The 23,591-nt window shown below is 42.4% G+C and overlaps 1 protein-coding gene across 3 annotated transcripts in view; it reads left to right on the plus strand.

The window, feature by feature from the left end:
* ntrk3b (neurotrophic tyrosine kinase, receptor, type 3b) overlaps positions 1-23,591 on the plus strand; it is a 256,702-nt gene that overhangs the window by 224,873 nt on the left and 8,238 nt on the right. For all 3 annotated transcript variants that reach the window (XM_030091636.1, XM_030091644.1, XM_030091651.1), the window contains 3 exons: positions 1,464-1,594; positions 7,784-7,956; positions 10,217-10,460. In XM_030091636.1, the coding sequence (XP_029947496.1) occupies positions 1,464-1,594; positions 7,784-7,956; positions 10,217-10,460 (548 nt within the window). The remainder of the gene's footprint in view (positions 1-1,463; positions 1,595-7,783; positions 7,957-10,216; positions 10,461-23,591) is intronic.

Consider the following 23,591-nt stretch of genomic DNA (forward strand, 5'->3'; position numbering starts at 1 on the left):
TTTCTTTTGCAGAGCTCGACCACGTGTATATTGAGTGAAATGTTCAAATAGATGTGATACTTTGACATCTATAGTGTCACCGTTACAGCAAATGGAAAAATGTAAATGTCTACAGGTTTTTGGACGCTGCCCTGCAATTCAGCTTGATGTATTTGGTGTAATATCTGGAGAAGTATGAGGAGATTCTGATAAGAATTTCAAGGGGGACTTTTATGCTTTTCCATATATTTTGTCACACATATAAAAGTTTGACATTGGCTGTTTATATTCAGCCATCCCAGGGTATGAGATACTGAGCTCACAATGTTTCGCTGTCTTATTTGTGGAGGAAGCTGTGAATGTTCAGTTTATGACAAGATAACATCATCGATTCCTCTGGATATGAGTGTCAAACACGAGGCCTGTGGGCCAGAGCCGGCCCACACGAGGCTCCAATTCGAGCCGTCAAACCACAGAGCTAATTGTAAAAATATCAAAGAAAATGGTGATCTTTTAGAATAAATGTCTGAAGAGTAGTGGACACAACACAGCACTGAGACCCGAGCTGACAGTTCGGTGATGCTGCCATGAAAACGAGCCGACTCACTGCTGGCAACCTAACTTCAAAACAATGCTGTCAGGTCAGGTTTGTACAAACAGGCATGTTTTGCACAAGCAGGTCTGATTAAAATTGGCTTTATGTGGACATTTTACTCATTAACTGTTAGATTTTGTGAAAATATGTAGGTTTTCATCATGTATACTCTGCACCATAACAAAGAAAAAACTAAAGTAATTTAAATTTTAATAATTTAAATTTTACAGGTTATTATGAGACTATTTTAGCAGTGTGGCCTCTAAAGATGATATTGGACTGTATGTGGACCCAAAACTAAGAAGTGTTTGATACAACCATCTGCAACAGGTGGAGTCACAGAAAATAGAATGTGGTGATGCTGGTGTCAAATTACCGCATTTCCCCTGGCTGAAGCTGTTAAAAGTTAAATTAGTTCAGAGCTGTTCTCAGTAAATCAAGCCTCCAGGACTCAGAGAGAGGACTTAAAGAGAATAAAGCTGAAATGGCTTCAGGCTGATGGTGAATGGAAGAGCTGCATGAAGGGAAAGTATAGGAGAAATGTGGGTTTTTGCCTGTGGATCATAAGAAAAAGGCACTCTGTCAGGAGAGGAATATGACAAGCAAAACTGGAAAAGACTACAACATAAATTACCTGCACTTACAGCTGCCCACACTCAATATCTAAGTCTTTGTTTGAATCCTATCAATCGTCATATTTCCTCTCTGTCTGTTTATTAATTTCCTTCCTGTCCATTTGTGTTTCATTTATAGTTTCTTTGGGGAGACTCTGACAAAACATTAATTCAGTGTTGATTTTCTCTGACACGATAGCGCGCTTCTCTGAGATCATTCAAAGAAAATATATTCCTGAAGCGTCTCACTGATTCTCTCTCTTGTTCTGTTTCAGTGGTCCAGCACATAAAGCGGAGGGACATCATCCTGAAGAGGGAGCTGGGCGAGGGAGCGTTCGGTAAAGTCTTCTTGGCAGAGTGTTACAACCTCAGCCCCACCAAGGACAAGATGCTGGTGGCCGTCAAGGTGCGTCATCGGCTGCGGTTGTCGGTGTTTTTATCGGTGGCAGGACTTGAAACAAAGTGACGCAGGCAAAGATCATAAAACCATCTGACAACAGATTTGGCTAACCTGATTGATATCACAACGTACAGACTACTGAATGAATATGAAATTACAGTTCCATGGTTTTGACAGTGTGCAACTCTTAAAAAAAAAAAAAAAAGAAAGAAAAATCAAGCCTACTTGATTGGCGAGCTGGCCTCGGCTGTCGTCCAGTGACAGTCTTTATGTTGGCAGCCATGACGACGGGGGTTTCAGCAGTAATTAGATACTCGTACCACATGCTCCAGGTTGCATACATGCAAATCAAAGGGAGTGTGCCTTACAGTCTTGTGTGTTTCATCTTTTTGAATAACTCCAACTTGAACAATACATTTTAAGTAGTTGGATTTTTTTTTTTTTTTTTTTTTTTTTCGGGGGAGGGGGATCTTAATTATTGCTGGAATATACTCATTGGAATAAATTGCGGGCAAAATATTTACCAATTTACCCATTGAATTATAATTTCTGGCTTTGTTCCATGAAAGGTTTGTTGAGATCATTTGAAATGACATTTTATGAATCGCACAATGGCAAGTTTGGAGAAGCAGGAAGCAACACAAAAGTGCTTTTAGCAGCTCAGACTCCCTCAAAATCACTATGATGCACACAATGACATTTGCTTTCAGCAGCCATGCTCTTACTTTGCTGAGTATCAAAAAGACGCACTTCCACAAGCAGACTAATGGACCGACTGGACACTTTAATGGGAAAGACGCTCGCTGCTGTATGATTTCTACATGTTATGACAAGGCAGACGTTTATTTCCTACAGCAAGAAGATCTTGTTGTCATTCCTCTCCAGTTTTCTATGTGTGCAGTTTACATGTTCTCCACCTGCTTCCATGGTTTTCCTGTTAGAAATTAGATTTCCTGTTACAATTCAAGGGCAGCTTAAGGAAATTATACATTTCCCTCATGCGTGGATTTGCAGCGTTGGAAACTGTTTACCTTATAGTCATTGTGACACACATTATCTGTAGTTTCCACGTCATACAGTGAAGTCAATCCATCCGTTTTTTACTTCCAGATTATTTTTGATGCTGGTGAAGGAAACCCTCTCATTTACTCAAACAAAAACAAGCAGAACAAAAAAAAATAAAAACAGCATTCTATTAGGTGAAGGTCAAACAAAAGTACATTTAGTGCAGGAGGGTTTCAACAATTTCTTTTTTAATTGACATTCTTTCCTACACGTAATGCTTCTCAGATTTTCCTTTCATCAGATTGCATAAAATATACACATCGTTAATTAAGAATATTTGCAATCATAGGATTGGATGCCTTCACTCGCTTCATTGCTCTGCAATAACTCAGACGCATGAATTGAACATGCCATGTGCATGTGATTGCATACATAATTTTATTTATAAAAGATGGATGGATGGATGTTTTCTTTCTCTCAATCAGTCCCAGATGAATTACAGTGTTTGTGAAGGGAAAGAGATATTAAATAGTGTCCATTATCATTCCTTGCATTCACAAATGTTCTGAATAGCCGTAATATGCATCTCTATAAGGACTTTCTCATCCCAGCGCTTTGCAGAGAGTGGAGCTCAACATTTTCATTCCTGTGAATGTGCATGTCATTGTGAAACTGGTTTGATAGTAAATGCTAATACTATCAGTAAAAAGCAGGCACAGCACATCTACGACCCACAGAAATCAGCCAACACTCTCACCCTGTCTCATTCTGCACTTTCCTATTTACATCAGATTTTTCAAATACGCAGGTGCTTTTCCACTGTCAAGTAATGTAATGTGAGTATGTGCTCATAAAACTTGATAGTGAAACACTGGGCACCTCTCACACGGTGGAAAGGATGCGGAGTTTAACAGTATAACTACAGGAAAACAGAATGTTGACGGTGCACTGCTGTCATTTCTGCTCAACGCCCTTCTATAATGTGAGATTTCACTCAGAGCTCTGGTCGGTTAGTGAATGGTGCCAGAGCACAGGGGGTAGCCCTTCATAGGGAACACATTTTAATATTTAAAAATGGATCGTTTCAGCACATGAAGAATATTTCAGGAGCCAGGACTTTTGAAAACGATGTGTTTACGCAAAAACAGCAGAGAAACTGATGTAGTTTTCACATCAGGTCACTAGTGGGTGCTGTTCTTTGTTTTTGTAATGAAGCCACACACGTGCACACAAAGAACGACATGCTATAAACACACTGTAGACATTCTTATGGACAGACCTTGAAGTTGGATTGCTATAACAGGTGACTTTCATTTAAAAAAACTAACAAGTCCCAGGCGAATATGGACTGGGAGTCATAACACTGGAGGCAAACGTTGCTTTTGTCCATCTGCTGATGCATGTGTAGAACTGTTCACTACGGCCATGGTGTGCATGCACAGTAGAAATACTTCAGAAAAAGTTGTTGTTTTAACTCTCTCCGTGCTTTAACACACCTGAATCTAATGTTTTCTTTCTTTGCCAAACACCAAATGAAGCCCAGTAAAGAGCCTGTCATTGCAACCAGGTGTGTTGAAGCAGGGAAAGAGCTAAAACATGCAGGACAGAGGCTCTCCAGGAACAGGGTTGGACACCACTAGTCTAGACAGAGACAAAGTTGAAGCATTTACATCTGAAGAAGCATTTTCATAAAGTTGTGTTTGCAATGGCTACAAGCACCATTGTTGTGTAAACAAACATCAAAATGCAATGAAAGTTTTTCATTCTCACATGAAAACGTCTTGCAAACAAGGCCTAACCCCCGATGCACACTGGATGCGGTCCGGCTCCGGAACGGCTCCGGTCCGGACACCGCAGCTAATCCGTAGTCATTAAAATCAATGCTGTGATGCACACCGGCCGCGGTCCGGCTGCGGTCCGGCTCCGGTCCGGCTCCGGAGCCTCTGCGGAGCTCCGGTCTCTTTCCGCAAAGATCCTATTTTTCCGCATGCCGCAGCCCTACCGCATCAATTCAGACAGAAGCAAGTCGGGTGCCCGGAAGGAAACGCGATACGTGTTCCAAAATAAGTGACTTCAAAATAAAATCTGTCGTGTTTTTGCCTTAATATTCTATTTTTTTACTTCTTCTGGTAGAATACAGAACAAACAACGTCATGTAGTCATTATACGCTTTAGAAGAATGAACGGTTTTGCACTTCGTCACTTCTATAAAGTCAAATGACTCCAAAATGGCTCAAAACAGCTCTGTGACCGGAGCAGCTCCGTGTTGCCAGATTGGGCAGGTTTCTGCCAAATCAAGCTTCTTTTTTTGAACACGTCGGACGGGTCGATGAAATGATTAATTGTTCATGACGTGTTTGTTATTATAAAAATACAGTTTTAACGTGCATTTTCAACCGAGATGGCATTTTGGGCTGCTTTCTATTGAGTAAAACGGTTTCAAATTGTTTAAGGGGGATAACGACAGATCTGGAAACCTTCTTCAGCGGACTGCGGAGACACCGCAGGCGGTGTGAATCACAGTGCTGTGGTATACCGGACCGGAGCTGGACCGGAGCCGTTCCGGAGCCGGACCGCATCCAGTGTGCATGAGGGGTTAGACTTAAAAGAAAAAGAAAAAAAAAAAAAAACAGACTGTAACTTGATCTTGAACAGTTAGGATACTGAGATCCAAATGTCTCATAATTAAATCACAGTATTAGAATTGAGTATTTAGCAGTTTTTAGAATGAAAGTTTTTTTTTTTTTTTTCTGGGTTTGGTGTCCTAACCTCTACCTTCCTTTTATTCCCTTCTTAAACTCTATCATTCAGAGATCAGTGACTTCTGCCCAACTGCAATATTGGCTCCACGAATGTGACATAACTTCAAAGTTAATATCCCAGCAAGCTTGATGATATGTTTTAAAGACACTCAAGCATTTCGAAGCCTTGTCCCTGCATGGCAGCTCAATATTAAGTTGTGCTTGGCAGCTCCCAGTGTGAATATGAAGAACCCTATGAATGTGAAGCAGGGCAGTTCAGAATAAAAGGTTGCGGACTCAGCAAAGCTGCCTGGGGGACGGTTTAAAAAAAAAAAAAAAAACAGAGTGAGAGAATCACCCTGACCTTGAGGACAGAAGAAGTTAGTGAAAGAGTTGAGATGAAGGTGATGGAGTATCTAGCTGTCATTTTCTTCTCTTACTCTTCCAGGAGCAACTAATAAGCAAGATCTCCTCCACCATGACCTCTTCAAAACACAATACAGAGTGCATTTTGATCTGCGCCTGTTACTTCCTGTGATAAAAGAGGCAAAAGCTCTTTGAATATACTTTAAGGTCAACAAAAAAGAAAATTCATTCCTGTGCTTTGCCTCAATTTATTGTTGGCGAGCACTTTGAAGGTATTGTTTTGGAGGAATGCCCAGACAGGAAACATTTCCTTAAGAGTGTGGCTTGATTTGGTAATAGAATTTTATGGCCATTTTACCGACTCTGCTGTAGAAGTCACCCACCTCCAGCACTGCACTGTCGGCGCAGCACATACAGGCAAATGCATTTCCATCCCAAGGTCATTTCGTCTGTAATGTCAGCAGTAGGCTGAGAAAGCACGACTTAAAACCGAGAAGATCAACAGCAGCAGCTCAGAAGTGCCGGGTGACTTTTCCTTCCCACCACGAGAGCCTGCAAGAGGCATGTTACTGCTGTTCGTTGACTTTCCTTCCACCTTTTTTCTGATACTGGTGGCTTTACTTGACAGCCCGTCAAGATCTGGTATTTTATGTTCACCCTACTTCAAAAGAGTTCAAGGTACTCCCCTTAATCCTTTCACCAGTAAGATCAGTTAGTTGTGTGTGCAGGGAGTCCCACCAGCTCTGACTGCAGCTCCCTGAACGTTGCTCACCCGCATTAGATACATACAAGTTCCAACATGAGCAGAACCAGCTCACCCTTAACGTCCTGAAACAGTCAAGTTGCAGTGTAAATCAGCCCTCATTGAGGACATTGGCTCTTGTCGTGTCTCATGTTTATGGTTCTTCTGATTAGAACCTGACTGATAAGACTTGCACAAGAACTCAATCATCCATCCATCTTCTATACCACTTCATCCTGTGCAGGATTTCTGGGTGCTAAAGCTAATCCTAGCCAGTTATGTGCAAGAGCGGGCTATGCCCCCAACAGGCCGCCAGTCTCAGGTATCAGAGTATTGGAGAGACAGACAACCACATACACACTCATGATTAGAACATGGCGCAGTTAAGGGTTGAAAGTGAAGTACTCCCTGAAAAACCTGAAAAACCCGAGAGCACTAACCATTGCACTGCCGCCCATTATTTGTTCTCTTTCCATGGGTTCCTGGCACTGGTGTTTTTTTCCCATCCACCTGCCTCAATGCATAAAAATGGTGCATCAATGAAGTCCATGAACCTCACAAATGAGTCATGATGCACACTAAATGTCTCTTTCATGTCAATTAAAGGTTTGCACTAAAAACACCTTCAAAGGATCTGTATGGTGTGATGAGGAGCCTTTAGGAGTCTGCTCATGTTTTAGGGGCATGATTCTCAAGCTTTTTAATGTACTGTATGTAACAGCTGAGAAGAGACTGAGCTCTCCATGTACCACTGTTATGACCACCCTCAGCATCCATTCTGTGGACAGTGCATTGCCACCTTAGCTGTAATGACAACATACCTTTCATATATAGGTATGCAGAATACATATTCATTCTTCTGCTGTACGGGAGCTTAGCCGTATTCCTGTTCTGTTCCTCAATTAAATTCACCTTATATTTATATTCATATTTATTCTCAAGGTAACTTTACAGAGAAAAAACCCAACAATTCCACATGAGCAAGTATGTACAGTATAGGTGAGAGAGGAAAGGAAAATCTCCCTTTTAACAGGAGGAAACCTGCAGGACCAGACTTCGGGCTGGCATCTTTCCGCTGTTCCGGTTGGAGTGAGGGTTTATAAAGAGAGAAAACAACATGACAGACAGACATTCAGTGTGATTAAATGGATGTTTTTTTATTTCCAGATTGGTTTATTCCGAGTTAAGAAATTCTGAATTATATTCTTGAGCTTTGTGTTGACATGGGAAAAATGAAGGATTAACATTAACTACTCCAGCAGATGAATCGCAGCAGCCATTGACACTAAGTCACTCCTTGCAACAAACCAAACCATCCAGTCTGTTTTTTCTTTCCTACAGACACTCAAGGACCCCAACTTGTCTGCCAGGAAGGACTTCCAGAGGGAGGCGGAGCTGCTGACTAACCTGCAGCACGACCACATTGTCAAGTTCTACGGAGTGTGTGTGGACGGAGACCCTCTCATCATGGTGTTTGAGTACATGAAGCACGGAGACCTCAACAAATTTCTCAGGTCAGTTCCTCTACTGCGGAGTACCACTCCGTGCATGAAAGCCTGGGAATGTGCCATCTCCCTTCGGGGTGGAAGCCCGGCTGGACTGTGAGATGGAACTGATTGACAGTGTGTGAAGAAAAAAACTTTGGGAATCCAAGAAATCCAGGATTCCACTGTCAAACTCCTGCTGCTTGCCTAACATGCAGCTGGCTCCACAGCCTTCTGGGTTAGCAAACATGAGTGCTTTAAAGCTTTTGTTCAGTAATGTCAGACTGTACCGTGGGAAGTGACCTCTGATAAGACTCAACAAAAGCGACACGATGCCGGTACAGCGAGTGCTTTGGTAATGGGAAGCTTCTCTGGAGCCGATGTCAGCGTGCACAGGAGGAGTCTGGGATAGAAGTGTGCTGTTTCAAGTGCGTTGACAGCAGCAGAGTGTGCGTGTGCATGCGTGTGTGTGTGTGTGCGCGTGTGGTCGATCTTGTTTTTGAAATTTGAGCAAAAGTTGAAAAGATGACACGTTGCGATTTGATGTGTAAGTGTGCGTGTGCGTGAATTCAAGAGCGCGTGAAGACTTTCTGTTGGGAAATCATTCCTGAAATGAAAGGCAATGTCCCGAATGATGAAATTCTTTCATGCAAGGTGCAAGACGTGGCGGATTCTTGGTCTGTTGGTCCTGTTGGTCACATTTAAGAGATGAGATGCGCGGGGCGAATCAATAGGGGCGCACGGAGGGTCTGACGTATCCGTCCGGCGCGACCTTTGTATAAACAGAGAACAGCTTTGGGCTTATCCTGCCGCTGAGGGATCTGTGTGAAGTAAAATGTGGAAAGGAGAGACAAAAAGCAGTGCTAATCCCCCTACAGAGGAGATGAATTATTGCACACTTTAAGCAAAGAGCAAGACGTTGCAGCAGAAATCCAAGATGGAGATGGAAAGATAATGTGCACAAGCTGCTGTCTTCCCCACATGGCGCCTTTTTGTGTAATCACAGTAATGAGAGGGTGATGAGAACAGTGGGAACTTTTCAAATGAAATTAGTTTTTCATCGTCTCCTTGAAAGCTGCAGTAAAACTATTCCGGTTGGGTTTTTGGGGACCTCGATGAAATTCCTGCTCCCCAGTTAAAAATTCAGTTGCAATACGTGAAAGTTTTGCTTTGAGCTCACATTACAGCCAAAGAATTAATCAACACAGAGCAGAGACATAACAATTTATCACTGCTATTAAAGCTGCTTGAGCGCTTTCAGGTTATAGTTAATATGTTAATATTTCTAATACTTTCCACTCTTTATTATGTTAATTAACCGCAGCAGATAGTAAAAGGTAAGACTCCTGGCAGGATGAGGGAGTCTCAGTGCTGTAAGAAGCTTTGGGTTGCTTCTTAAAGTGGCTGGTTCTGTTCTGCCCCACAATAATGTAATGTTACCCACGTTCAGTTATTAAAGGGAGAGCATAAAACTTTGGAAAAGAAGAAATAGCACCGTCTGCTATCTATAAATGAAAGTATGTATCAGCGGAAGTGACTATACGCTTCTTTAATTAAGTATCGTAAGGATTTTATAAGCTGCAGCCTATAGAGTGTGTCGTATAGAAACAGAGCCGCAGGGCTGCCTGGATGAAGACATGGAATTAGTTAATGAGTTTCCACTGATTAATTATGATGCACATCAGCACTTAATGTCAAATGTATAGTCGGTTGTGATGCCATATTTATTTTTTTTGTGCCTCTCACATACGCATCAGGAACACTCTCATGTCAATATTTCAGTGCTTAAACCTCCCAGAAGAGCAGAAACCTGTGAAATGATGAACACACATGGATGTTTCACTTTATCTTGTGTTTGATGAGTTGCTGTGGGGAGGTCGAACCTCATATCCAATACTTCAATGAACAACTGATTTTTGATCAAGGCGTTTTACTATTTCGCTTTGCCATCGTGACCAATAATGGATTTATCATCCCATTGATCTATGTGTACTCCAGAGCAGCAGTGATCAATCAGTGAGTGAACAAATACACAGAGAATGTTGATCGATGACTGATCGATTACTGCTGTGTTATCCTTCATCAGTCTTCCTTGATAATACAGGGAACTGGTGAAGTTGTGATTGGTCAGTGTTCGGTGACAAAACAACGCTTTTAGTCACTGCTGCAGTATTTTCTTATGTTGCAGAAAAACAGTTTTGTCATCCTGCGATCGCTGCTGTTGAAGTTGAACCTCACACCAGAGAACCCTGTCGTCAATACTACCTCCCCGTCATTATTTCTCCTGCAGAGCCCACGGCCCCGACGCCATGATCCTGGTCGACGGTCAGCCGCTGCAGTCCAACGGGGAGCTCGGCCTCTCGCAGATGCTGCACATCGCCACCCAGATCGCCTCAGGCATGGTCTACCTGGCCTCCCAGCACTTTGTGCACAGAGATCTGGCAACTCGCAACTGCCTGGTGGGCAACGGCCTGCTGGTCAAGATCGGAGACTTCGGCATGTCCCGGGACATCTACAGCAGCGACTACTACAGGGTAAGACTTGGATGGCATCATGATTTCCGTGGTTCGACTGCAAGCGGGTATTCTGTGATGTCTTTTGAAAGGATGCCTCATTAAGTTTCTTTTTAAATTGTCCTTTTTGAGCTTATTGAGGGTGGACTAGAATGTTAGAGTGACTTGGTTGGTTGAGTAAGAAAATGATAAGACTGGATGGGGCTGGTTTGTTAGCTTGTCAGCTTCATTACATGAGAAGAAGAGACGTTTTGTCAGGTACTGCTCACAGTTTTTGTTGTATTTGATCGTTGATCAACAAAAAAGCATTCCAGATTGAATCTCTTGAAGGTAAAATCTCTTGAGTCCTTCACAGATCAGTAGATTCCACTTGAAGCCGACACGACACAGGAACTTCACTTGACTGAAAAGTAAATTTAGTTGCGGATGTTCACAATTCTTTTGACTCGGTCTCTAATTAGGTTCAAAACAACCCTAAATAAAGCCTGAGGGGCTGCTAACAAAAACATAATTCTAATGGGTGGAGGCTGTTGCTCTCCTGTGCCATTTTGTTTATGTGTTTTTGTTTTTGCTTCTATTCTTTTCCTCTTTTTTTTTTCTTTTTTTTTTTCTCTCTGCGGAGCATTAACAGCTCTGCTGTCCCCTGTGCAGCCTCGGGCCTCCACACCAGCCTTTTTACATCCAGGCGAGGATGGAGTGGTCTTAGCAGTGCGCTCAGAGACGAGATGAAGCCGCTGAGCCTCCAGACTCATGCATAGAGCCTTGTTTATATAGGTTCTGATTCGTGTTCTCCTGCACTGTGTCACACGGTTAGCAACGGTGAGCGCCGCAAAGCAGCAACGCCTCGCTGAGTTGAAGAATTTAGCGCCTTTTGCGAGAGAGCGGACCGATATAGCAGCCGTCGATCTGGCTGCTTTTAAACCTCTGGCTCCTGTGAAATGACTTTAGGGGCGTCTGGCGTGGCAGCTGGGCCAGCTCGGACTTTGCTGGGGGCATCGCCAGCAGTTATGAAGCACCGGCCTGCTGGGCGAGCAGCTCTGCACCCGTAAAAATAAATTTGCAGGGAAACTTGAGGGAGCTGTCTTTAGCGCTCGCTGCACAGCTCTTCCACGCACGCCATCTGTGTAATGGTTATATTATTAAAATGGGAATATTTTCTTTAAGCTGTGGCAGTGTGATGGCAGGAGTCCCTGTGTACGTTTCCGCTGCAGGGAGACCCCCCGATCCCAGCAGGGCGGTGTTGTTAAAAACAGCATAAATGAGCATTTATATCAGTTTTTCAGTGGGAGACACTTTTATGTGGTGAAACTATTCCAACATTAGAAAGAATATTAAAGAGCTCTCTTGTTCTCTGTGACACAACTTAATACCATATTCATTCTCCAGCCACACTTGTGAACTATAATAGCCAAAGCTTCTAATGGGTTTAATATCAAGGGTTTATAAATACTCCACTTTGAGCTTTGCATCCTTATTACGGCGCCTTTGTAAAAGAGAATAATTGCACGTTTGGACAGTGCCGGTTACATTCAGGTCATTTTCACGGTAATCGCTAAAGACGCTAAGTCATGAATCTTGCATGTGTGATAGCAGAATGCATGTGTGTCTTTTGTGCGTTTGGCAGTTGTACTGAAAGGGGTTCATCCACATGTCATCGTACCACAGCTGATAAGCGTTTAAGTCTTTAGGCTCATCGCAGCAGCTTAAATTTAGCTTCTGATTAATAGATTCTGCTGCTTCACCTTCATCTGTCAACTAAGTAACTGAGAGACAGTGAGACGAGTATCATAGCTTCATGTTAACTTCCTGGATTGTTGGTTCTTTGCAGACTGGGTTGTTCAATTGTTCCATCCAATTATTCTGTAAATATTATGAATATTTAAATATAGTAATATTCTTTCTCACAAAAAGCATCTTCAAACATACGTAATCAATGCATAAGGTTCTAGAGGAAGCTAGATGTGGATCATGACCCTATTTTAGAGGACTTCAGTCAGTGCTGCACTGAGTTGTTCATCATGCTAAAAACACGAAATGTGGACAAACGTCAGGAAGAAACCTTCTGCAATATCTCCTGTAATCTTAAGTATCCAGGTACCAAAAGTGGTACAAAATGAGAAATAATTTTAATATGCATAAACAACTGGTGTAGAAAACCAGGAAAACTGGGAAATTATGAGTTTTTATTTGACTCTGATTAGCTTTATCATCCAAAACTGCTGGTCTTATTTTTGAACGTGGAACATATGGCCTACAGGCTAAAAGCGAGGGGTCAGAATCTTATCATTGGATTACATTGCAAAGTGTAAGGATTACCAAAAAAGGCTTCAACACTTTTGGCTGCCTTAAAAAAAAGAAACATTTTAATAAAATAGTTTGTGCTTTATTTGCTGTTTTAAATTTGTCAATCGCTGGCTGCGTACATGAGCATCAAATCCACACCGTGAGTTTGTGAAAACACACAGAAAAAGCTTCAGAAATCATGCAGCTTGAGAAGAGACGGGTTTTTATCAAAACAAGTCTAAACAAAATAATTACCGCTCAAAGAATTTCAGACTTTTTCATGGGTTTTGATTAAATGTGAATATTTCAAGAATATACTTGAAAATGAAACCCTGGTCTCAATGAGATTACCTGTTTAAATAAAGTTGATTTGAATGAATGAAATGAAGAGGGAAACCTGGATTTGGTGTTTATAGTTTATTTCTAGGTCGTATTACTGGTGCAGCCCAGCTGAGATGAAAGACTGTGCAATCAATCATTTTCGCTATCATCTTACTTTCTACACAGATTCCTGTAAATGTAATGACTGTGACTATGACAGGAAAGCCTCTGAAAAGGTAGTGGTGCAGGCAGGGAAGGGAACCTGGTTCAAATCCTAGCGGGTCACCACTGTGGATCCCTCAGCAGGGACTTTAAATCAAAAATTTCTCAGACGGCACCTCGAAGAGCATTCTGCATAAAGCTAATGCCACATCAAACATGTTTATCAACACAGAAATGTGAACTGTTTATGGAAATCTACATGTCCTACAGTTTTTCCGGAAAAACAGTGTGATTACTGTGATATAAATAAACCAGATCCAAACACATTTGCCTATTTTAACCTTGTTCTTCACATGTATGCATCATTATTTTTTTTGTCACATCAAATTACGGTTGCAAAAACAGAAAATGTCACATGTTTTATTGAATGCCACCAAACATTGTGCATTGTTTAAAACAAGGTACTCTAGTGCAGCTACTCACTGGCCACACTCATGCTTGGGTAGCTGAGGTAAGCCTCTGTGGACAAGTAAAGAACAAACCTGAGTGTGTTTGCTTGTTTGAGCCACAGAACAGCTTTAATTGTCTCAGACACAGCTGATTTAACAGGCAGATCCCACTCAGCTGGAAGATTTAATGGTTCAGTTGACTGTTCCTGTCTGATGATTATAAGCCAAATATAAAAGTGATGCAGGTTTCGGGCTCAGTCAAAGGACAGGCAGAGAGAGCAGCTCTGAGAGCTTTCCACTGGTCAGAAAACCCACATGTTTGAGCTCCTCATGGCCCTGTTTGGTTTCAAAGTGCATCTCTGAGCAAAAGATACAGTATATTAATGAACAAATGTCAGTGTTGTGTCACTTTAGAAGTGCTCAACTACTCGTGCTCCTTGACTGCAGTTTACCACAGTGTCCCTCGTGCCCTGATCTAAGTCAAACCGAGGGACTGAGCGATGACGCCACTGAAGAGCATGACTTCTTTTACCTGCTTTATGTTCGTAAACATGCATCCGACACCTACAGCCAAAGGTACAGTGCAGGATATGGTAGATACCCCCTACACCCCCTTCCAAATCCTCCCCCATGCACCACTCAGCAGTATCTATGAGCCAGCTTGCATTTTCTTTTTCCCTGAAGCCATGACCCGCCCCACTCTGCCTCTAATTGCCTCATTTTCACTGCATTCAGTTATTTGACTGGTTGATATCTTAGTTTACCATTCAGCATGAGGTCTGACCATCCAATCACCGCTAACCAATAAAGTATACCGAAAATATGTGACAGTGAGCAAATATTATGCCACTGTTTCTGAAAAAATGAGGGAAAAAAACCAGGCGTGTACCCACTTCTCCAGAGACCATTACTGCCCACAACCTGATGTTAGTGCGCTCTGCACTTCAGCACCTGTTTTGTTTGGATTGAAGCTAATTATGTGGAAAAGATGGCTGGTTGGCTGATTTGGGAGGATTTCGGAGTTGACTGAGGTGCACGGGTCTCACGTGGACACATGTCGCGACTGTCAATATTTGACTTAAGGCTGTACTGAGATTTTTTTTTTTTTTTTCAAAACAATCCAACAGTGTGGAAACATTAAGTGACGGTGAATAGAGCTCGCTTGAAGATAGAGATAAGATGTGTACATTTAAGGAACAAATCAGTTTTTCCCAGTTTGGAATCTCTATTGTAATCTTTGAGAAGGAACTCCTTGATCTATGTTTTCAGTGCACAGTTGAACTTGTTTTCCTATAGACGACAGTAGTTCAATCATAACTTTTAAAGTGAAAGATCAGAAGTTAAACTTTGAGTTAAGAACTGCTGCTGAGTTTTACAGAAGACGTTTATGATGTGAGTTTAAAGTCAAGTGTCACGTTCAATGCTCAGAGTGTGAAACACACACATGCTTTAAGTAGCATGTCCCTGATCTGAAATATGATTAAAAGTGACATGTCGTTTCTACATCGCTAGAGCCAATTATTTTCCTTCTCCTCACCGTCATCTTTGAATAAAATAATGAAAAAAGCAAAAACATTATATCTGTATAATTTGATTACTTACATCAGACATTTAAATGGTAAATAGATTTCACTTAAATATTCCATTCATTTAGCAGCCTTCATGATGTTAATCACATTCACCCACACACACTAATGGAGGCGCTCAGTGCACCCATTGGGAGGGACGGGTTTCAGTGCCCTGCTCAAGGATGCTTCCTCATGCAGACAGGGGGTGATGAGAAATTGAACCTGCATTATTCTGACTGAGAAACAACCCGCTGGACCAACCGGGCTCCATTTATAACAAAGATGGTTCACTGGTGATGTGTGATGGGCAGAGCACAGCTGGCAGCTATGGTGTACTGTTTTTAGATCAGATTAAAGTATTTTAAATAACAGTGATCCTCATGGCTTAGAAAACCAGGTATGGTAAATAAAAAAGGGGGCAGTGATGGCCTTGGGATCATAATTTTAAAGCGATACTTCAACATTGTGGCAAATTGGCCCATTTAGCGCAATTCCTTAGTCATTTCGAGCAGCATACTTACTTTCTTTGTGAGGGCGAGCTGTTGTTTATTCAGAGGCGAGTCGGGGAAGGTTTTCAGGACGGACACGATGGAAGTGGATGGTATTTTTGTTCCCCCTCGTCAAACTCATCAAATACACAATCCAACAACCCCAAAACACTTTGGTGGACACGTTATAATCCACACATTCACTACGCTGTGGAACACCAACAAATAATATTGTAGCGTTACGACACTGAAGCAAATACTGGGAACTACTTTTTCTTTTGAAATCACTACGCCCAGACGCAATGTTTAGTAAGTAGTTCCGTCTTAGCAATCTTCACATAAACAACTCAATCTCGTAATTTTGCATTAATATTCCACAGCGTGTTGAATGTGCGGATTATAACGTGTCCACCAAAGTGTTTTGGGGTTGTTGGATTGTGTATTTGATGAGTTTGATGAGGGGGAACCAAAAATACCATCCACTTCCATTGTGTCCGTCCCGAAAACCTTCTCCAACTCACCTCTGAATAAACAACAGCTCGCCCTCAAAAAAAGAAGTAAGTTTGCTGTTGGAAATGACTAAGGTAATTGTGCTAAATGGGCCAATTTTCCAAAATGTTGAGGTATCGCTTTAAGGGTTTAATTCCCTCAATGGACAGGTCACCCGAGCACAAGCTGTCCATCTCATCCTAAATGCAGAACAAAGACTATTAAAGTATGATTGGTTAATGATGGTGATGCTGGTGCAGACGAGCCATAGTGAACCAGGAGAGAATCGTAGACAGACCACCTGGCCCTTCCAGGATCCAGCAGACACACAGAGCTTCACTTCATCTCCTCCAAGCCATCTCTCATTTTCACACACAATCCAATAATTTATTTGATTTGGGCCTGTTCTGGTTAATTCTTCAATTCTCATTTTCCCTGTCTAAGATGCCAGCTAATCTTCTAAGAATCCATCTAATCATCTCATAAACTAATTACCACTCCATTTCTAGAGCACTAGTTGAGGCTGATTGGAGGCATCATTATTAATTTGCTTTAGAGTAGTTTTTCAAACTTGCCCTGCTCCGTGTGGGAGCAGCAGTAGTCTGCAAGTGGCCTCACATTGTGACGGCCTTATCAGCAGCTCACTGCATCTGCTGCAGACCCCACTGACACCGAGAGCTTCCTGCTGGCCGGTCACAATGACGAGGTGAAGCTCACAGCACATTATGCTCCTGGCTGACGGGTCAAGAGACGCAGCTGGTTTGTTAATGCGCGGCTCCCCTCTGCCCGGGCCGAGAGCGGAGTCAGCGGTGCAAACACATCTCAGCATGCGTGGTCAGAGGAAGTCAGGAGGAAAGGTTAAAATGCATTAAAAATGCAAAAAGTGCTTAAAATGTCCAAGTTGAGGATATGTGCACGGAAAAAGTATTGGTTTCTTTGTTCACAGCAGTCAGAGAAAAAAATGAGTGAGTTTCAGCGTCTTTTTCATTTGAGCGTTCGTATCAGACTCTGCGGTGAATTTATTATATATTATCCACGGTTGAATAATTTATTGAATAATTTACTGATGCAGCACACACACTGCAGGGAGGAAGAGAGAATGCTGTTTGTGAGCCTGTGCGTTGGATTAGGCAGCAACCAGAGGAAGAGTTAGTGGGAAGAGACGGGTGTCAGTCTGCATTCAGAGTGTGTCTGAACGCGTGTGGCGAGCCTCGCGTGAAGCCACCGTTCCGATAGCATCGCTACCCGCCTACGCCGAAAAATATCGACAGAGCCCAGAGATAAGGAGCTCCTAACTGTACTGGACACTTTCCCCCGGTGTTGAGTGATTATAAATAGCAACGTCCTGCCAGGAGTGCAATCCTCCCGCCGCTGACTAGTCGTATCGACGCAGGTTCGCCCTCTGGGACTCCCACAACCACTTGGCGGGCGGGGAGGGAGCGACTTCAAGAAAGAGACCCATATCGTCCAGAATCCCATCCATCTGTCACCTCCTCCCGCTCCGCCCAAACCCAGCACATTTCCATTTTGTTACTGAAGAAACGGCAAGGAGACTCTTGCTGCTACGTGGAGCTAAAGCCTCGCCGTGTGACAGGAAACGCCTCCCTGGGTTCAGAGAGTCAAGAGCTAAATTATACATGGTGAATGACAATGAATGCTGTGAAGATGCTTTTTGCATTAAAGGTGCAAGACTGAGTGAAATGCAGATGGTATGTTTTGTTTTTTTTTCCTTCCAGAAATGTTTCAGAGACAGATGGAGGAGCTCATGCAGGATCTCTGACAACCTGCAGGTCTCAGATGTCATTATAGGAAGTAATATTTCCCCCACAGTGCGCTGACAGGTTTCTTTGTATTGCATGTCCTCTTTAATACAGAGCCGAGTTACGAGCACAATATACAAAGCAGTAAATTTGACAGCTAATTTCCTTCTGTCATTGTTCCTGTAATACCCAGTTACAATTGTGCAATATTCATTGGTTACGATGAGTGAGGAGTCTCAGACAGCTGCTCCCTCGTTTGTTTCTGTAATTAATTGTGTTTTTGTAATTTGTGGCGAATCCGGTTTCCCAGTGGTGTGGAAAAATGAAGCAAATCTTCGGAAAGTTCTGTTTAGGAAGGATAAAGCACGGCAAAATAGACAGTAATATATTAGTTTCTTTCAAAGAATGAGATGCAGAGGCCAACCTCTTTTACTTCTTTTTTATTTGAGGATATTAAAAATTCTTGAGTTTTCTCAAGAGGCTTGCCTGAAGCCTCACTGTTTTGAGTTAGTGAAGACAGACGCTGTTCTTCATTTCACGGAGCGCAATATTGTCTGAATGTAAAGCAGATCAGTGCCGAGAAGGAAAAAGGCACGTCCAGTTAGCCTTCGTTAGGAAAATAAAGGCACTGAAAATAAATATCTGACACTCAGCGTTTAGCAGGAAAGTACTTTGACAGGCAAAAATCTGCAATTCTGAGTCACAGAGTGAAAACTATCACACGCTGGAACAACGTTACAATCTCGTGACTCAGTTTCTGCTGTTTGTGACTCTGCCAGCGAGCCTCTGCTTACCTGCACTGCTTTGCTTTGAAGAAAAATGGTCCCCAGGTTTTTCTTGTTTCAAGGATCAAACAGACGCTCCTCTGCTGCATTATTTATCAAGCACAAGCTCCTCAAAACTGTATGCAGCTTGGTGCTAATGAGTACACAGGCCATATTTATTACTTCTGCATGGAGAGATGAGAACTCGGCTCTGCTTCGCCCCTTGAGTTTCGTTTTTTCCCTCTCTGTATTTTAGCCTTGCACTCCAGCTGTCTTATAGGATCACACTCTTATGGAGTCGTACACTTACGAAAATATACTAAAGATGAGGGGATTTGTTTTGCCCAAAAGCTGAATCTGTTTATTTAGTGCCCCTTATGCCTTTTTCCTTTTATACTGAGATTTAAACAATGTATGTTGATTTAATGCCCAGCTGGTGGTTATTGCAGCCGAGCGTGATAGGCTCCTCACCTTCCGCCGAAGTTTTTAAAAACTTTTATGCATTCACAAAATGCTTTGTAGCCTCTCTTAACAGCTTGAAGTCTATAAAAGTGACCTGATTATGTCTTTGGTTGGAAGCAGTAACCTTCTAAAGTCTTGTTTTTACCAGTGGGGAAATTTACACACGAGTCATTTAAGCCACAGCTAACAGAACAGGACCCACTTTCACTCCGACCTGTAGGAAAAACAGAACATAAACTGTTGTTGATGCGAAGGAGTGTAGTAAAATTACATGTTTTCACTGAACTTATTTGATCCAAATGACTTTCAGAGATTTACAACAATAAGAAGTTACCATTTTTATTCTCGATTAAGCTGAAAATGAGACAGGAGTCACTCAGAAAGACTTCATGCCATGAGAAGGGACCCTTTTCACTGAAAGATTATATCTGGCTCATGTTTCACAACACAGGTATAGACCCAGGAAAATCAGCTAAATCATTTCAGGCTCTTCTATTTACCAGAATCTTTCTTATCGAATACCGGTTGATTGATAGGCGAATTGATCACTGATTGGTGAAACCAACAGGTGTTTGAAAAGATCCACACTATGACCGGGCAGGCGAATATTCAGTCTGAAGAAACGTACAACGTCTAGAACTTAAAGCCAGCTTTGGCATCGAATTCATTACAAGTGATGTTTACACAGCAACATTTTCAAATGAAAATGGTAAACTTTCATAGCATTTTGGGCATCCATTTTCAAGACAACGGTGCTCAGAGCCACTGAAAATGCAAACTTTTTTGTAAAATGACTCCCTTGTCATGAGTTGGAAATACTGAGGAGTCAGCCTGAAGTCCTTAGTTGGTGGCTCACAAAGTATGCAGACTCAGATAGTTAAAAAGTTCTGTCTGCTGCTTCTAGCAACAAGCAGGAGCTTTATTTTGAAATGTACTAAATGCTTGCAGCAGGATCTTCATGCTTATCCCCACAGTGCAGGAATGCATGTGGAAGAACAGCAGTAACTGCATTATGTACATTATGTCGGAGTCAGCATCTCGGAGCAGTTGATGTTGTTTTTACTTCATTTCACAAACTCCATGAACAAGAAAAGTCTCGTCTTCTACTGCTTGGCCACTTCAGCTTCATAAAGGAGCCGTCAGCTCTTAACCGCAGTGGGAGACGGCACATTGATTAGTTTCTGTAAAGTTTGGCTCAAAACACAATCCAGACTTCTTGTACTTGACTCATCAAGTTTCTGTTTTATCAAATGTGGATCCGGATACACATGAATGCATCGTGAGCTTCTGCCTGTGCTTCACGTCTGTAAAAGATCTGCTGCCTTCGTGTTGGTGCGTGAGGCCCTCGGGAAATGGTGCCAAACATCCGGCCCGTGGACCAAACTCACCCACATGAGCCTCTAATCCAGCCCGCCAGACCACCGAGCAAATTGTAGAAATGTAAAAAAAAATTAAAAATAAATAAATAAATACATCGATTTTTTTTAAAAATTGCAAGTAGCATGAAACTCAGTACCAAGACCTGACCTGAGATATTGGTGCTGCTGCCATGAAAGGTTGAAAAAAAAATGTAAATTAGCATTCGCTTCAAAGTCATGTCAGGATGAGTGTGTGAAAACATGCTTGATGGAACAGCTATAAGGGAAGTTTTTGGGACGTTTCACTGTATTTTGCACCACAAAATATAATTAAAAATGGCTCTATGTTGAGCTTATACGTCTGTTGTGATTATTTGTTCTTGTTAAAATGTAGACATTCTCATCGTCACAGGAAGCTTTGAAATGTAAAGGTTGTCATGAAGCTATTTTCCTGGTCCAGGCCTCTGAAGACGACATCGGGCTGCTTGTGGACCCTGAGCCAAAATGTGTTTTAACACCTCTGCCTGAAGATATCTTCCTTTTGCTAATTTCTACACCCTCTGTGCAACTTCTAATCGCCTCTTTAAATATTTTATAGTCAAAGCACGGTCGCAAGGTCAGCAGAAACACCGAGGAGCTACCTCTCCACTCTTTGAATTGTCAGTCTGGAGAGCTAAATAAGGAAAATCCCGAATCTAAAATTGCATGATAGCAGAAGTGTATTTTGTGTATGTATGTGTGTGTGTGTGTGTGTGTGTGTGTGTGTGTGTATATATTGAAAAGCTTCAGAAAGTTTCGCCACCCACCGGCGTGCTCCAGCCAGAGTAGATACCACTTTATCTCCACTTGGCAGCAGCGCAGCAGGTAGAAACCTAATGGACATCATAGCCTCTAAAAGTGAACTTGTGTTCACTTGCTGTTTGAGCTGGGAGAGCAGAGATAGCGGCTCGGTTAGAGCAGAAAGAGAGAGGGAGAGGGAGTGTGTGTCTCGATGGTTATCGGGACCCTTTAAGATGTCTGTGGCCCTCCCAGGGCTCCCCGCAGGCCGCCGAGCGCCCATCGAAGAGCCCGGCTGGGCTAGTAATCTATCCCCCTGCCATGCTCATGTGCTCTCCACGCCGTTAATCCAATCACTCCCCTGCCACGGTGGGACAGGCAGAGCACTAATCCAGTTTACGCAGCGGAAAAAAAAAAAAAAAAAAAAAAAGAAGAAGAAGAAGCCCCAGACTCATTCCTCACTCCCCGCAGAGGATTGCCAGCTTCTCGATGTGACATTGAGTGAGAAAGATGAGGATAATTACAGAGGCAATTATTTTATTTTTATTATGTGTTCAGCTGTTTTTTTTTTCTTTTTCCTTTTTACCCCCCACCCCCCCACGTTCTTGTCTAATTGCTGTGGCCTTGTTGCGAAAACCCAAGGTGATAGCATGTAATCATCTGGGAGGCCGCTCCTCGCAGCTCTCGCGCGCCGGATCATTAGTATGCATCGAACGAGGTTGAGCCTCACGTGGAATGGGCAGGGTGGACCTCAGATAAGTCATTTAGACTAACGGGAACTTAATTAATTTTGTTTAATCTCTATAAAGCTCCACGAGGGGACAGATTGGTACACAGCCTCCCACCAGCTCCTTCGCCCTGCTCTCAGCCCACCCAGCCCAGCTCCACCCAGAGGTTTCACGCCGTGTGGGCAACTGATCCTGGCATTAATATTGGCTTAATGCAATGTACAATACAGAAACGTGTCATATGTAATGAGAGCAGGTGGCAGAATAAGTCGCCGTTTATTTGCTCCAGTCAGTCTCAGTAATATCTTTGGCTTATAGGTTTGAGGGGGAACACGAGGAAGAACTGTTGCCAACCCTCCAGAACACAAGAGTCAGGGTAATGCACAGAAATATAGAGAAAGGATGAATTTCTCTGGACTGCTTTCAAATTTATGTTTATTTTAAATACTGCATTATCTGATCTCCCTCTGAAGAGAATTAATGGCTTTGATTGTCTTCCAGGGCGGCAGCGAATCGCAGGGCGGTTGTGTGTGTGTGTGTGTGGCCTTATTCTGTTGAGGAAACTTCACAGTCAAAAATACAGTTTAGCATTTCGTGACATTAAGCATTGCAGGTAGTTGGGAAAATCAGAAGTGAGCAAACAGAAATGAACAGACTCCTATTGTATCTTTGCTATTAATCAATTTCTTCTTCTTCAATATGATAAAGCTTGATCAGTTACAATGACTCAAATTGTGGATCAATATTGGAAGTGTCACTGTTGATGTCAGTCTGACTGTGATAGTTTTGCAGCTGTATTTTTCCTCATTCATCAGGTTTGTTTAACAGCAGAAGCCACGGCCTGAATATCCCAGACAGGAGAAGAAAAAATGACATCTGGGCAACTCATCACACTAAAATACAACAAGTATTTTTAAGTCAGTGGAGGAAACGGCCAGTCGCATCATTTTCTTTACGTGTATTCTCTGAATCCTGATTAGTTGAATTGGTGGCAGTGTCATGTTGGGTGAGCGCGGAATCAGAGCAGAACTCAGAACGACTGAAACAATGAGCAGGAGTGAGGAGATAACATGGAAAAAAGGAGACTGAGACGGAATGAGATGCTCTGACTGGGCATGGATATGCATGGTAGCGAGTACATTTTGTTTGCTTTGTCCTGAGGCTTTTTCTTTTGCCAAAATTCATATTTTTATGCTCAAAATCCTTTATTCTCTGCAGTTTAGACGCAAAAATATCACCATTGTTGACAACCTGAGGGTTCATGGCTCTCATGCAGCTCTTATGCAAAGATCTCTTCAAACAGAGTCTTCACATCTAATGGGACTTAGCGGAAGGTTGTGGCTGTACAGACTTTCTATAATTGTCTGTAAATGTGTTAATGTGACGCAGGGTGCAGATGAAAAATGAACATATGCTCGTCAAACATAACAGCTTAAAGATAAGTGAGAATATTGCAAGTCTATAATGAATCATTTTATATTTTCGTCTCTAGAGGAAATCCAGATTGTCTAAGAAGTGCACATTTAAGACTGTTTCTGATGTT

The sequence above is a fragment of the Salarias fasciatus genome, chromosome 1 (genome assembly GCF_902148845.1).
Source record: "Salarias fasciatus chromosome 1, fSalaFa1.1, whole genome shotgun sequence".
NCBI classification, from domain to species: Eukaryota; Metazoa; Chordata; class Actinopteri; order Blenniiformes; family Blenniidae; genus Salarias; species Salarias fasciatus.